Source organism: Sinocyclocheilus rhinocerous, unplaced genomic scaffold, assembly GCF_001515625.1.
Source record: "Sinocyclocheilus rhinocerous isolate Xijiao unplaced genomic scaffold, SAMN03320098_v1.1 scaffold933, whole genome shotgun sequence".
In the NCBI taxonomy this organism is placed as follows: Eukaryota; Metazoa; Chordata; class Actinopteri; order Cypriniformes; family Cyprinidae; genus Sinocyclocheilus; species Sinocyclocheilus rhinocerous.
Window position 1 is genome coordinate 381,415 of NW_015654506.1, and position 16,601 is coordinate 398,015.

General features: G+C 35.6%; 2 protein-coding genes across 6 annotated transcripts in view; one reads left to right on the top strand and one right to left on the bottom strand.

The window, feature by feature from the left end:
* Positions 1-1,215: 1,215 nt before the first annotated feature.
* LOC107717375 (protein DEK-like) lies at positions 1,216-10,050 on the bottom strand. 4 transcript variants are annotated; one of them, XM_016524100.1, is made up of 11 exons: positions 9,977-10,050; positions 9,227-9,427; positions 8,818-9,026; positions 8,609-8,703; positions 5,754-5,874; positions 5,311-5,610; positions 5,059-5,175; positions 2,665-2,773; positions 2,356-2,501; positions 1,979-2,047; positions 1,216-1,891 (listed from the first exon to the last, which is right to left on the bottom strand). In XM_016524100.1, exons 2-11 carry the CDS (start codon positions 9,402-9,404, stop codon positions 1,880-1,882), a joined length of 1,356 nt encoding a protein of 451 aa, XP_016379586.1. In that variant the 5' UTR covers positions 9,405-9,427; positions 9,977-10,050; the 3' UTR covers positions 1,216-1,879. The 4 variants fall into 4 exon arrangements, with proteins under 4 accessions (XP_016379586.1, XP_016379587.1, XP_016379589.1 ...); XM_016524101.1 differs by having other exon boundaries at positions 9,955-10,048; XM_016524103.1 differs by lacking the exon at positions 9,977-10,050 and adding an exon at positions 9,728-9,816.
* Positions 10,051-11,949: 1,899 nt separating this feature from the next.
* LOC107717377 (potassium voltage-gated channel subfamily V member 1-like) overlaps positions 11,950-16,601 on the top strand; it is a 9,511-nt gene continuing 4,859 nt past the window's right edge. The window contains exons 1-2 of one of the 2 annotated variants that reach the window (XM_016524105.1): positions 11,950-12,170; positions 14,235-15,203. In XM_016524105.1, coding sequence (XP_016379591.1) covers positions 14,258-15,203 — 946 coding nt within the window. In that variant the 5' untranslated portion in view covers positions 11,950-12,170; positions 14,235-14,257. Of the gene's footprint in view, positions 12,171-13,813; positions 15,204-16,601 lie in introns of those variants that run through there. The other variant, XM_016524104.1, reaches the window with a different exon arrangement.

Here is a 16,601-nt window from a genome sequence, read left to right on the forward strand (position 1 = left end):
TCGTTTTTGTTTTGTAGTTTTTGTGACGCATTATAACTGAGCAACTGATGATAACTGATAAACTGGTTACTGAGGTCAGTGTATACAACAGATCAACCTTAACTCATGTCTTATCAGAGAACCTAATCTACAACACTGACCTGCAGGTACGAGTAACATCTCAGATTTAAGATATGTTTGTTCCTTATGACTTGTTTTAAAAATATATGAAAAAAATGCACATGTAAAGCATATTTACAAAAATGTGTATGGAAACGAGAGTAAAACAGATTAAAAAAAAAAAAAAAATTCAATGCTTTTTGCTCTTTACAAATTAGTATTAAAATCCCAAATTCCTCTGTTAAGCGCAACACTGAAATGGAAGCTGACACTGCCAAATGTTTTACGTTGAAATACAATAACAGCCCAAAACATTCATTTCTAAATGAGTTTCTTTTTTCCATCCAGCATTTAGGACCTCAGAAATGAAACTCAGCACTAATAACAGGTGAAACCAATCGAATCTTCCTAAATATTGCATACAATATCTTGGCATCGTCATGACAACAGTAATGCAGCTGCATGACATGGTAACTTGTGGGCTTACTGACACAGCCTAAAAATACAGTGGTTAAATAAAAAAAAAAATGATTCTATTGCTCTTTGTTTTTAAAAAAAAAAAAGGTTATAAAAAATGTCAATAATTATCGATACCGAACGATATGAAACATTATATCGTTGATACATTTTTTTTAGCTATATCGCCCAGCCCTTTCCACTGTAAATCATTTGATCGTAAATCTACTGCAAAACAGCTGTCAGGGATATCTGCCTGCTCACATTCACTTCTCAAAAAAATATCCTTCATAATAAACACCAGAGAAAAAATATTCTACATTTCTAACTAATTGTATCACATTTTGATTTTCACTTTTTTTTTCTAAAATATTCTTGCATTTCCATTTTTATTTAATTTCTTCCAAAAAGATCTACATAATAATTATTATTATGTTTATGTATCTGATTTTAATTATCAATCACTCAAATTTAATTTTCACTTACTATATCCAAAGCAACAAAAAATAAGCTAAAGAAACTTAAAAAACTGAACTAACTTAAGCAATTCCTGTCAAACTCCTATTTTTGCAAAATTGTTGTTCAAACCACAAACTGACTGTTATATATATTTGTTTTAAAAATATATGAAAAAAATGCACATGTAAAGCATATTTACAAAAATGTGTATGGAAACGAGAGTAAAACAGATTAAAAAAAAAAAAAAAATTCAATGCTTTTTGCTCTTTACAAATTAGTATTAAAATCCCAAATTCCTCTGTTAAGCGCAACACTGAAATGGAAGCTGACACTGCCAAATGTTTTACGTTGAAATACAATAACAGCCCAAAACATTCATTTCTAAATGAGTTTCTTTTTTCCATCCAGCATTTAGGACCTCAGAAATGAAACTCAGCACTAATAACAGGTGAAACCAATCGAATCTTCCTAAATATTGCATACAATATCTTGGCATCGTCATGACAACAGTAATGCAGCTGCATGACATGGTAACTTGTGGGCTTACTGACACAGCCAAGGCATTCAAATGTGACTGTCAAAATGCAATATAGGTACTATGTATGGCTATGTGCCATTAAAATAAGATGGGAAAAGGGTCGCTTTAGAAATGTGGCATATTTCAACAACTAAAACCATCCAGATCATTTACTGTCAAACATGAAAATTTTAAATGTTAGAAAATACTTTTTAAAATACAAAAAAGCAGAATTTGCTGGAAAGTTGAGAGCCTTATATAAAATAACAGTGAACAGTGTAGTGAAAATCGAGTTTTCTACACGATCTTCACCCTCGCTGTCTTTGTAAATAAGGCATCTTCTTCACTTCAGGATACCAACTGAAAAACAAGAAATTTACCCATTATAAAAGTGACAACTGACAAATCGATTATAAAATATTGGTTTAGTATTTCGGAGGTACTTACACCTTTAACTGTTTCCTTGATGAATTCCTTTCTGCTGGTCAGATCAAAGTCAGGATACTTCTCATAAACCTACAATGAAGAGGAAGTTCATAAATAAGTACTTGGAAACTTTTCAGCATGTCAAACATTAGGGGAATATATCTATATCTAGGACACCTGCAGGAACTTAAGAGGAACTGACTGCATGTAATAAAAATCACTGGACTCCAGTTGGTTCAAATGGATCAGAAGAGTGAATATGCATCTAAAGTTAAATGTCTCACTTGTTTGAAGACACAATTTGGTTTGATATTTTGTTAATGCAATGACATTCACACATCTACAGTGTTGAAAGAGCCACTGTAAGCCACTGTTCAAAATGCTTTGAAATAACATACTTGTCGGGTAATCTGCTTCATTGTAACTTCCTCCAAGTTGGCATCTTTCAACAGATCCTTGATTGCCGCCTCCAACTGTTCTTCAGTTGGTGGTTTTTTAATCATCTTGATCAACGGCTGATCATCATCAGAGCTTTCACTTTCATCTGGAAGAAAAATTACAGCATGTCAAACGTGCAAAAAAAGTGTACGGTTTCAGTTTTGAGATGATGCCAAATGATTTTATGTCATGTTACTCCCGACAAAAAAAGACAATTTTCTGATTTTAACTTTTGGTCTTGCATCTCGAAGCATTTGCTGCATTATTACCCTTGCTCTTGCTTGCTTTTTTTCCCCCTCGGTTGCTGCTGCTGTCAGCTTTCTTGGTTTTAGGGACAGGCTTTGCTGGAGATTTCCTCTTTGCTGCAGGCTTTTTTGTCTAGAAAAGTTGTGAAATAAATGGTCAGTTTAAATGTAGTCACATAGAAGTGCATGGTCACAACGGCAGTAAAGAAAATCAGACATAAAAACTGAACACATTTCTGGAGCATCTGCAGATCTGTCAATCTAAACTGCTACAATCACTGTGTCATAAATGAAATTTTGCAGTTTCATTCAGAGGCAGTTCAACTCCTTGCACAGATAAAACAGTTTTCATTGTCTAATTAAGCTGTAAATGAACTAATTGTTCATGCAGACCAAAACAACAAGCTCAAATAAGCTTGAATTTATTAGAATTTTCAGAATTCAAAAATATTACTACCAGGGCTCTGAACCGAACTAAAACGAAGTAAGAAACGAACAAAATTTTGACAGGAACAGACCCAGAAACAGAAACGAAATCAAATTTTATAGTTCCGAACAGAATCGAAAATTTTAAATGGCCATTAACTGGCTAATAACGTTATTTTATCCATTTCCATTTAATATCCGTTCCATTTAATATTTGAAATTTGCTGTCAACCAATCACGAATTCCAGTAGTACGGCCTAGGCAAATGTGAGCTGACGCATCTAGCGAGTGGTAAGTTGCAATGGCAATGCACCGGCGTTAGTTTATCCGAGGATAGTGTAAGATGGATTCAACAGATCACATGCACCTGCAGCACTTCTGTGAACGAGGAGAAAACAGAATAAACTATAGGCTTACAAAAAAGGAATATATAGGCATATACACGAAATATATTTCACTTTAATCATTGACAGATTAACAAAACGAAAGAAAGAAAATGTGTGAGCTACGGTTCATTGTGACGCGTTCCAAAGTTCTCGGAAAGGAAAACGAGACGGCAGTAGTTTTCTTTATTTTGCAAAAGCTTTACAGTTTTGAATGATGTCTTGCTTCTATCTGTATAACCAACCAGCGTTGGTATGACCATATCACGCCGGCACCTCACGCGCACACGGACACAACATATTTGAGACATTACAGCCTGTTCATTATACAGTTAAAGAAACAAATAAAAAGTTACACTGCTCCGTTGTACAATCTGTAGCGTTCAGCATGACCACCGCCTCACTGTGTTGATATAGCCGATGTGAAGGATGATGTTTTACATCGATGAATGTACAAAAGCCTAGCCTATAATTAATAATATTTTAGCATATGATGCTGTTTTGGTTCATAATTGTTTATGCAATTTACGAAATTATATTTGATTTTTATGAGTTAATTTAGACGTAATGCACGTTTTTATAGTTACTTGCTAAACGCGCTGCATTATTTAGCTCATTGCACCCTCCTGTGGCCTTGGGAGACAATTAAACCTATACAATAAAGACTTATTTAATCTGCATATAAAACATTAGAAATTAGATATTTGTTAAATTTTTATTGTGTTTGATTGTTAAAACAAAAAATATTTGTTGTTTGTCTCAAATTGTGTTAATTATAAATACAGTGGTTAAATTTAAACTTTTTTTTTTCTATTGCTTTTTGTTTTAAAAAAGGTTATAAAAATGTCAATAATTATCGATACCGAATGATATGAAACATTATATCGTTGATACATTTTTTAGCTATATCGCCTAGCCCTAGGTACGCATCAGTTTCACCTTAAATTAATTTGTTGTTGGATTGACGTTTTTATAGCCTAACCGCATAGCCCTAACTTTAGAGGATTTGGTGTGGAGACAAACTAATAACTGTGTTTATAATGTTTGTAAACATTTTGCTTCACCGGCATTTTAGCCTGCATTATTTCTGAATGTAATAATAAAATGCGACGTGAGCCTACTCGACTTTTGTTTGTTTTTTTCACTCTCAAAACGCAATCTTATAGGCTACAAGTAGCATTTTTTTTTAACAATGCAGCAAATGTATTTAAATATCTTAAAAAATACTTTAATGTCTTTAAAGTGTTAACAGATTTTTTTCTTTTGTTTAGTAGCCTACATTTGGCCAAAATCTAGAAAAGATGATGCTGTATTGGCTGTGACTAACCACAGCGGGTTAAGATACCAGATCTCTTCCTGTTTTTTTTCTTTTTGAGTAAAGAAAACGCTGTACTTTATTATTATTATAGGCAAAGAAAATAGTAAATAAAAAAAAAAAAAAACGTTATTAACCGGTATTTCTTCTACTCAAACCGGTTTCAGAACGGTAATAATACAGAGGAACACAGGAACAGAAACGTTAAAATATCGATTCTGCTCGGAGTGAAGCGATTTAAACATTTTTTTTATGTTTTCAAGACCTGATTACTACTAAGTGTTTGTGTATAACCTTTTTTGCATTGTCTTCATGAACGTCTTGGTCACTTTCATCTGATGCAGTCTGTTCTGACATTTCAGAATTCTTTGTGGACTTTGTGGTTGAAGATTTCTTCTGAGGAGGAGTTTTCTGTTGAGTTGCAGACAACACAAACAATTTAAAAATAGTAAGATTGTCAATATATTGCCTGAACTGTAAAACCATAAATATTAAAGAATATATATTAAAATACTTGTTGCACTAAAAAAAAAAAATTTCACACACTTCTTCCTTCTTCCTGTCCTCTTCAGGAGCATCATCATCATCCTCATCTTCCTCTTTGTCAGATGATTTATCTCCACTGTCTTTATTTTTTTGACTTTCTGTCACAGACTTCTCAGTGTCCTTACTGTTCTCTTTACCCTCTTCATCATTGTCGTCATCATCATCATCATCACTACTGGAATCAGTGACAATAGGTTTGGACTTCCCACTTTCTACTTTTTTCTGTGTTTTTTTACTTTTGGATGAAGACTTTTCTCTTTTGGCATCTTTGGTCGACTTCTTTTTCTTCTTTAGGATAGGCTGTAGACGGTAAACACATTATAAGCCATTGGCAAACAGCAAAAGACAAACTCATGAGACATTTTGCCCATAATATCCAGTAGTACATTGGCTGTACAGTGACATATAGGTGCATTGTTATTGTTCAGACAGGACAATCTCACCTTTCCTGAGTTGGTTGGATGTACGAGAAATTTCATGATCCTCTCTGAAAGAACAATTTGCGTTCCAGACCTCTCCAGATCAAGAGTCAGACAAATGGTTTTGAGTTGTTCCTTGTGAAGCCTGACAGAAAGAAAAGCCTCATTATCACACCCACTTTAAACCAAATATTTGACTTGATAAATAATTATCCGGGGACCTCTTGTTAAGTTGACACGGAATAAACCACAGGACAAAAATTGGTCTGTCAATGTCAATGACACCTATCAGAGCACACATGTGTCTTTTTCCACTAGGGCTGCACGATATATGTGACCCTGGACCACAAAACCAGTCATAAGGGTCAATTTCTCGAAATTGAGATTTATACATCATCTGAAAGCTGAATAAATAAGCTTTCCATTGATGTATGGTTTGTTAGGATAGGACAATATTTGGCCGAGAATACAACTATTTGAAAATCTGGAATCTGAGGGAGCAAAAAAATCAAAGTACTGAGAAAATCACCTTTAAATTTGTCCAAATGAAGTTCCTAGCAATGCATATTACTAATCAAAAATTAAGTTTTTATATATTTACGGTAGGACATTTACAAAATATCTTAATGGAACATGATCTTTACTTAATATCCTAATGATTTTTGGCACAAAAAAAATCGATAATTTTGACCCATACAATGTTTTTTTGGCTATTGCTAAAAATATACCCCAGCGACTTGAGACTGGTTTTGTGGTCCCGGGTCACATATCGTTTAAGCATCGATATCGCGATGTGCGCATCTGCGATAGTCACATTGCAGGATCTACATTGTGAACAAAGATAATTTTCTTTGTTCACACACAGACACCGTGTCACTGGATGTGACATCTGTCGTGTCGGACCGCTAAAGTCTGTCTACACTGGATGTGACAACGCGACCTTTGCAAATCATCTGAACTCAGTGGCGGAGCCAGGATGTTTTTATTGGGGTGGCCAGGGAGGGGCGGCACAGAAATCTTCATTATTTCAATATAAAAATGTGATTGACTATAAAGTATTGGACTGTTTTAGTGCCTAAAACACAACTGAATACAATTAATTTCTACTAAATTGTATTGAGATATTTGTGAATTAGATCAAGTAATGCTAAGTGAATATAACAATTTGTGTATTATTCCCCACCTCCAAGTATTTTAATAAAAGGGCTCACTATAGCTTTATTGCTCAGTCAGCTTGGTTCTGGTTCTCAAAAGCTTGTTCTCCATCATTGCATACTCATTGATGAGACATGCAGAATGACAGTGATAAGACTTGGTTAATACAAAAAAGAAAAAGAAAAAGGCCGGAAGTCAACTATCATTGCAGACTCATTGATGAGACATGCAGAATGATAGTGATAAGACTTGGTTAATACAAAAAAGAAAAAGAAAAAGGCCGGAAGTCAACAGCACATAAATGCCAGAATGTAAAATTAGTTATTTTATGCATTTAAATGGTTTCATTTTAGTTTGTAAAAAAAAAAAAATAGCGCATGTTTTCTAGTATAAGTGCACTGTGTTCATATTTACTTGTGCATTAAATTACAAAAAAAAAACATCAGCTTGTGCCTTTATATTGTAATCTCGAATTGCACAATATTTTAGTACATGCATTTGAGAGACGTTATTTAATGTGATGCTATACATACATGAATGCACTAATTGCCTTTTTGGTAATTTCATGGCTTAACTGACAACAGAACTACATTGTATGTTCATAGTTTCTTGTTAACTTTATTTATGATGAAGCGATATAGAAAGCGTGCGCCTTATATTCGCGTAAAATTGAAGAGTGCGCCATGAGCACGGTAAAACAGCTGTCAGGAGAGAAAAGTGTTTTACTGACATATAGCCTACAACATCTCAGCAGACCACAGTTCACTGTTGTTCTACTGAAGCTCATTTGGCACATGTTCCTTTCCGCGCTCGTTTGACTTGCGCCTGGCACTGAGGCGAAGTTGAAGTAACAGTTATGCGTCTGAAAAGTCTCCCGTTTGATGTGGTCATAAAGAGATATGGTGGTTCCGCGCCTTAATAGATGCATTTCTTGTCAAGAAAAAAAAAGGAACAAAAACTGCAGTTTTGAGTGGGGTGGCCAAAGGGTGAACAAGCTTAGGTCAGTGGTGGCCACGGCCACCCCCTGTCTGAACTTTGTGTCAGTACGTCATAAATAGAACGCAGCATCAGTTTATTGCCGGGGATTTGTCGTGTCGCACCGCACTGCATCCAGTGTAGACAGCATCACTGATTATAATGGGTTCATAGTAATTTGTCGTGTCGCGCCACTCGCGTCCAGTGCAGACACAGTGAGAGCAACGCAGATGCACGTGAAATGCATGTCTCTGCAAGTATCCTTGTAAACACAGTTTCTTATGGCTTAGGTGAAGGTAAACAATTGAGAAAGAAAATGGATGTGTGAGAAAATGTTGTAGCATTAACACAGATTTATTAGATTTAATTTATACAGTGAAGACTTTGCAGTGTTATTTTACATTTGATTATTCAATTTCTGTACCTGAATACTGTTAGACTTACCTGAAAAATGTAAAGCACGGTTCATTTCATTTGTATCTTTGTTCTATTATATTTATCTATGCTTGTAATTTGTTTATTTTCTATGCTGATTTACTCACCTACAAAATCACCCCAATCATTGATCCCCCTAGAGCTATTCAAGTTATCTGGTGATTTTTTTTTTCATATCGCAATATATATATAGCAGAAAAACCAAATATCGTAATGTGAGTTTTTTTCCGATATCGTGCAGCCCTACTTTCTACTGATGTGTAAAAATATTAAAGAAGAAAAAAACAAAACATAAAACGAGTTAATTGAACTACCTTTTCACCTTCTCCATTTTTTTGTTGTAAAGGTCACTTTCCTCCCCAAAAGGAAATCCATTAAACAGCCTAAGATTTTTCCGCAGTGTTGATGCCTGTAAGAACATTAAGCAGCATTAGTTACAAATTGCAATCTAACAAATAATCTGTATTAACATATGCGTTTGGCCATTTGTATGTGTTAAATGAATTCTAAAACTAAACCTTACAGTTCCCGGGCGATCATAAACAATCTTATGCAGAGGTTTGAGAAGAGGCGCTTTAAGCTTTCCGATGGAGTGATTAATCCGTACAATGTCTCCCAGTTTGGCACCTCTTCCTGTGCTCTCAATCTTTGGCTTTTCCTTCGGTTTGCTCATCAAATCAAGTCTCTGGATGATTTTTTTCTCCCGTTTTCCTTCAAGAATTTCAGGTTCAACTGCAAAGACAATTAAAATAACATTACAAAAGGCCAAGAATTGTAACTTTTTACTGGAGAATCCAAGCACAATTTAATTCAAATTATATAAAAACTCTATACAAAGAAACAATACTTTAAGTATAATGATAGTTCTCATCATAAACAACATTTCTTGAAATAAAAGCTTTGGCATTTAATTCACATCAACTATTACTTACACAATTTGGGTTTAGACCTGATTTTAGGTTTAGGTTCTTCTGATTCATCCTGCTTTGCATCATCAGATGCACTCTTCTTCTTTTTCTTCTTCTTCTTGTCATCCTCCTCTCCTTTTTTTATTGAATTTCCATCCAAAGGAAGATCCTCTGTCTTGACAGCTTCCATTTCTTCACTCATGATTGGAATTTCTCAGTTGCACCCTAAATTAAATGGATAAAAAGACACGTCGCGGTGTTATAATCGTCGAATTCAACAGAATACTATTAGTAGACGTGTATTACTTATATATACACATACACAACAGCTCTATTCATCGCCTCTAATCACATTATCAATAGTGCGCTCTTGCTGCAGAACGAATTTGGCGCGTGTTTGTATCCCAGTTGTATAAGCCCCAGACAAACCTTCCGCATGCTAACAGGCTACTAAAGTATGATAAAGGAGAGGTAAACTATGTGAAAACGGTGGAAAACGCAAATGACATAAATATAAACTTTTACTTAAACATAATCTGGCGACTCAAAGCTTTTAAGCGGCGCGGGACTGATAGCACAGCAGAGTGAGCAGACTAACGTTAGCATATTCGTCCCGCCTACTTGCTCACAAAACACAATTAAATTTCCTTTTGCAACAAATCGTGGCAAGTCCTGCCTTCGTATACGTAAACATACAATTTAGAGAAAATATTACAGATTGTAAAGCCTCAATAAACCTCATGGGCTCATACTTTAATACATATATATACTCACTGTACGTTAGTGTTGCTGCTGGTCGCGATGGAGCTGCGCAGTAAACATGGCGTTTGAAAAGAGAGGCGGGCTATCACGTGACCACGCGGATACAAAAACGTATTTAAAAGGATAGACCCCCAAATACATTTTTCTTATTTACTCACCCCCGTGTTGTGTCGAAGTAGTAAGACTTTATTTCTACTGTGAAGATGTTAGGATTTCAGAATTACAAACTCACTCACTATTGTCAACATTCACTTTCGTTGTATGGAGAAAAGGTCCAGTTAAAGTAAATGGTGACTGTTGCCTGTAAATAACATTGTCCAGAGAATAACAATATTCCAGTATGGACCATGTGGGTCAGTCAATTATGAGTTTTCATCTTTGGCGTGTGGCATTAAAAAGATAGGTCTAATGTAAATAAATGTAGCCAATATCCTTTATTCATTCACATTGTCCACATGTATGTGTGTGTGTTTGTGTGTGTGCTATTTTGCTTAAAGTGTGCTCATAATATCGTTCTTTTTTTGTTTGTTATATCCAGATTTTTCTTTAGCGAATTTTAGTCCATGTCTAGATGCCATTTTATATTTTTTTATATTTGTCTATTCTAATGCAACGACAGTAATAGATGTGGCATTCAATGACTTAAATGTCCACATATTTTTGGCGCCATGTCATAATTAATATTTCATTTAGAACATCCAACAAGATTCATACCCAGTGCCACGAAATTTAATATCATAAAATATATTTCATTTGTTTCATTTTGTTCGCTCATTGTAAATAAAGGGAATTGTGTCTTTTACATAATATTAGGCAGCTGAATATTTCCAGTTCTTAAAGGCAGAGTAAGTGATTTCTGGTAGCCATTGTTGATATTTGAAATCACCAAAACAAACACGCCCCTTGTAGCAGCAATACTTTTCCCAACAGCAGGGGGCAACATGCTACTTTATACTGCATGCATGAAATAGTGAAATAGCACTTCCAAAAGCATTCACTACATCTGGTACACACCATGTGTCTTTTAATTTTTGCCACACAATCACTCTGCAAGCTACATTCAGCAAGTGGTTATCGTCATAAAAGCAGTTATTAATCCAAAAGAAATGTTGTAACTTTAGGAAGTCAGACCAAATAATGAATCAAGAAACACATGTCAAAGATCACAGCTAATGTGTATTCTAAATGTGTACAGGAAATGTGTGCACATTATAGTTCAGTATGCTATTCTGACCACAGTCCTCCTACCACACATTTGTGATCCATCTCACCTGCTGATTCAGTAATTACTTATTCATTCATTAACGCACCATCAGTTATACCATTATGTAGTTATACAATATGCAGGCCTGCAGTGAGATCAGCAATTTTCTAATCAGAGTGAATAGATTGTACATTTAATTCCATGCTGCTGTTGTTATTCATATATCCGGTAGGCCTATATCATATAACATTAAAAACCAGCAAAATGAACACCTGAGGTGTTAAAGAAGTGTTCTGTCATGTGCTTCTACATTTTTAGGTTTCCTAAAAGCAGGGACTGCCAAACCTTTAGCCTATAACCCACTTCTCTACATATTCACCTCACAGAACCCTGTTTGTCAGGTTTTATGGTCTAAAATCTGAGTTTGTAAAGCAACTCGCAGCTGCATATCCACCCTGTTCATACTACCAAACTACCATGGACTTTGTTTTGAAATGTGTGGGAAAAGTTATTTGAATCAAGCGTAGGTTTAAGGCCAAAGTTGACCCACCCACGAAGAAGAAAGCATAGTTTGCTTTCTACGTGCTGCGCGCGCATCCAAGCGTAGATCTCGTGACAGCGAAGGCTTTGATTTTTTCCAGACGATTACAACGCGTCTAATTTTTTACTGGTTGTATTAAGTGTCTGGAGTTTGTTGCCTAGCAGCCTGAAAATGTCTCCTGATTGGTTGATAGCTCGCACTCTCTCCAGTGCGTTAAAACGCTTGTGAAAGGTGCACGAGCTGCGCTTCAGAACTGTTCCGAACTCTGGTGAACCTTTGAAACCGTGAGCTGCATCGGTTCTTCACTGTCAACATTTTGGAACATTCGGCTTGCATTATGTACTGCAGTTTATCGACAGAGGAGCAGCATCTTTTGAAGTGGGAACAGAGTAAAGAGACGGATGGATCCAGCTCACCTCACACAAGCCCACAAGCTTTCAGTGTAGGCTTATAGGCTGAAGGTGGGTGTCCACAGTTACTGTTATTTCTGTATTTTTAGATATTTGTTTGGTATTTAAAATTATGCATTAGTTTATGACATTTAAATGCAGCTTTTAAAAAAATTTTTAAAATTTATTTCATATAAACATGAATTTAGAATCTTGCAGATATCACTTTAACGGTGCACCTTGTAAAATAACTGACAAACAGTGCATGAATTTTCACAGGCATTATTAGATGTTGTTACTTCTCTGGATCTACACAAACCTCTTCTTTTTGTTCCCCACTGAATATGTTTAACATTGAACTAGATTTTGCCTGTCAGTATAATTTTAGTAGTTTGGACGTTTTTATTTTCAGAATGCTTAGATGAAGTCTGCTTGTACTTCTACGCTTTTTTTTGCCCATCTCAAAGAACACAATCCTTTCTTTTCCATTGCAATCAATTATCTTAATGTTTTTATGTTGTCAACATGTAAACAAAACAAACACTTAAATCTAAGTTAATTTAAAATCCCAACATGTACTTAATATGGTAACATCTAGATTGATTGTTTTAAATCAGAAATATAATTTAATGTGACTGGACTGACTGAGTATATTGGGTTACTCTAATGAAAGTATTTTTAAGGATCAGATGAGGTATAAACAGCAGTGCTTTTGTTCACTTTTACAGTGGTACAGTACATTGACAGTGGGCTGCTTTAGTGAATAAAAATAAAACTGCTTGAAAATAAAATCTCTGAAAGGTATTGTTCTCACATTGTGTTCAGATCTCTTTAGTGTCATCCCATGGGATCTTGTTAAAAATGCAGGCTTTAAAATGACCATCTTGACAATATTATAGAGGAGCTTACCAAAGAGAATTAATGATTACAAGAATAGTACCATTAGTTCAATTAATTAGACAGGGCAGCTAAAATATTTAAATCTCAACGCAGCTTTGAAGAAGTAGGACACTGCCAAAGGCTTCTTCTCCCTCCCACCGTGTCTGATGTCTGCCAGTGATGGCGTAAAAGAGAAAAAAACATTTTCATTAAGGGAATTTGCTCATTCAATACACAGAGCTTTCAATAAGTTGGTATTACACTTAGCATATAATTGTATACACAGACTATCCAAACTGTCTTTTTATATCTATTGAAATGCATATGTGAGAATAGTAAGGCAGATGAAGTAGTGTGATAGGATGCTAGATAAAACACACACTATAGGGCTTCATACTACACTTAAACCTGTTTTAAACCCATACTAAAGGTCAGTTTTAACCCTGGGTTATGAAACTTTCCAGGTTTCAAAGTGAAACAATATGTTGCTTGCATGTTATAGCGAGTTTTTTAGAAGCAGACAAACACCATAAACTATCTCAGTGCTTACATCATTAAATATTCATGTGCTTTGTACAATTGCAGAAACTTGCAACGCTGAAAGTTCCAGGATCTGAAAAAAAAGCAAAAGCATTAACTGGAGTGATGCAGAGACACTATTATTTTTTGCTGCATGTTTCTGAAGACTTGAAGATATAGTTCACCCAAAAATGAAAATTCTGTCATCATTTACTCACAATGTCTTTCCAAACCTGTATGGCTTTCTTTCTTCTGTGGAACACAAAAAAAGATATTTTGAAGAATTTTCAACCATTTTTGTACAATGAAAGTCAAAAACAAAAATCGAACCCCACTGACCTTCAAAGGGATGTACCTGTACTTTAATATTTCAGAATATCTGAAAAAGCAAGTCATACAGGTTTGGAAACAGACGAGGGTGAATGATGACAGAATTACTAACTCTTTAATATAACCAGATATATTTTGTGCATTATTGTTATCACCATTAACCAATGGTTCACAAATGTACAGTGTGAAATCTCAAAACCTGACTAAAGAATATTTACCAAACCATGATAAAGTAAGAACAGTGTAAAACATGATAACTCAGTTTTGTTCGCCCATGGTCAAGAAAGACGATTCAAAGTATGAAAAGCTCAAATATCTGTCAGTTTCAGCAGCCAAATCCTCATTATTATTGATACTGCTCTTTCCAGTCTGTCATACTAATGCACTTTCCTTCACTGAGTCTCTCAGGCCTCACTGTTACCCAGAACACCATGATCATGGATTCATCAAGTCCGGTAGAGCTCTACGAGGACAACGCATCGCTGCTGTCCTTGGACTCTAGCGTGTTCTACAGCGAGCCCGCGCTACCGAGCGACGATCCACTGGACTTCTTCATTGTAAATGTCGGAGGCAGCCGCTACATCCTCTCTCAGGAACTGCTGGCCTCTCACCCAGAGACTCGCCTGGGAAAGCTGGCACTCTCCAATCGAGACTCTGCTTTAGATCTGTGCGATGATGCCGATTTCTTGGAGAACGAGTTCTTCTTTGACCGCAACTCGCAGACCTTTCAGTACATCATGAACTTCTACAAGACCGGTCACTTACATGTGCGAGAGGAGCTGTGTGTGATCTCGTTCCTTCAGGAGATCGAGTACTGGGGCATCGATGAGCTCCGCATAGACAGCTGTTGCAGGGACAAGTACTACCGTAGGAAAGAGATGAAGGAGTCATTGAATATTCGTAAGGATGCTGATATAATGGACAACGAGGAGGAGGACTTCACTGGTGTTTTGTGCCAGGACTTACGGCAACGTCTATGGGACCTTATGGAGAAGCCGGACTCCTCTAAGGCGGCCAAGACGTTTGGGACGCTATCCATGTTCTTTGTGATGGTGTCCATCATGAACATGGCTCTGATTTCTCTGGACTTCACTATACTTGGTGCACCCATCATCTTGGACGTTCTTGAGTACATTTGTATCATTTGGTTCACCGGTGAGCTGATGCTCAGGTTCATGTGTGTTAGAGATAAGTGTAGATTCAGCAGGAGTGTGGTGAATATCATTGACCTGCTGGCTATTCTGCCCTTCTATGTGACTCTGGCTGTGGAGAGCCTGCATGGAGGATCTACGGAGCTGGAGAACGTTGGACGGGTAGTTCAGGTGCTGCGGCTATTGAGGTTTCTCAGGATGCTTAAACTTGGCCGACACTCCACAGGTGACATACCTATTGAAACCTATCATATAATCTTAGCATGTAATCATACATTACTGGTTGAAAAGTTTGGGGAGATTTTTTATGTTTTTGAAAGAAGTCTCTTACGTTCACCAAGGCTGCATTTATTTGATCAGACATACTGTAAAAACATTAATATTGCAAAATATTATTACAATTTATAATAACTGTTTTCTTTTTATATATATTTTAAAATGTAATTTATTCCTGTGATGGCAAAGCTAAATTTTCATCAGCCATTACTCCAGTCTTCAGTGTCACATGTAATATTCTCATTTGGTGCTCAGGAAATTTTTTTATTATTATTATCAATGTGCAATATTTGTTTGAAAATTAATAAATAATAATATTTTTGTGGATAGCATGATAATTTTTTTTTATTTCATGATTCATTGATGAATAGAAAGTTCAAAAGAACATTTATTTCAAATAGAAATCTTTTGGAACATTATAAATATTGACTGATCAATTTAATGCACCCTTGCTGAAACAAGCAATAATAAAAAATAAAAAAAATCTTACTGACCCTAAACTTTTGAACGGTAGTGGACCTTTTTGAAATTAATTCAGGCAGAAAATATACAAACACAAATGTTGCATAAGGAACAAACTGAAAATGAAGTAATTTACGGTACTGAAAGTCTAGCTTTCATTCACACATGCACTGTTGCAAGTTGCACATATTTAAACGGTGTATCAAGTGTTTGCCATTGGTACTCGCAAAACACATACGTAAGCCTGAATACATAGATTGACATTTATGGTACAAGGCAAGATTTTCATCCAACAAATGCTTACATTTTAGTCTGTTTCTCACGTGAAGCATTATAAACTAGACATGACTTAAACTAGAATTTTAGCAAATTCAAGCAAGGATTCCACTATACTCCACTAAAAGAAGCAAAATGGAAAAAAAAAAAATTCCACCCAGTATATTTTAATCAAAATGCAGTAAAATCAAAGTTGAAACCTGTAATAAACATTATGAATTTATTTATGCGTATTTATTTATTAATGAAGAAATTGCATTGAAGCTCTGCAATGCATATAAAATCATATACAGTGCCGTGAAAAGGTTTTTGCCCCCGTCCTGTTTTTTAAATTTTTTGCATATTTGTCACACTTGAACGATTCAGATCAAACTAATTTTTATATTACACAAAGATAACACGAGTAAATGTGTAATGATTTCATTTATTAAGGGAAAAAACCTGTCCAAACCTGCCTGGCCCTACATGAAAAAGTAATTGCCCCCCTAAATCTAATAACTGGTTGTGCCACCCTTTGCAGCAACAACTGCAATCAAGCGTTTGCGATAACTGGCAATGAGTCTTTCACATCACTGTGGAGGAATTTTGGCCCACTCTTCTTTGCAGAATT

Bases quoted from the DNA above. Each gene is read 5' to 3' on its own strand.
- LOC107717375 (XM_016524100.1), bottom strand. From the start codon at position 9,404: ATGAGTGAAGAAATGGAAGCTGTCAAGACAGAGGATCTTCCTTTGGAT. The intron at 9,027-9,226 runs GTAAGTAATAGT...TTGTCTTTGCAG, and splicing joins CAGGTCTAAACCCAAATTGT to TTGAACCTGAAATTCTTGAA. The intron at 2,048-2,355 runs GTATGTTATTTC...TCTTCATTGTAG, and splicing joins TGAAGCAGATTACCCGACAA to GTTTATGAGAAGTATCCTGA.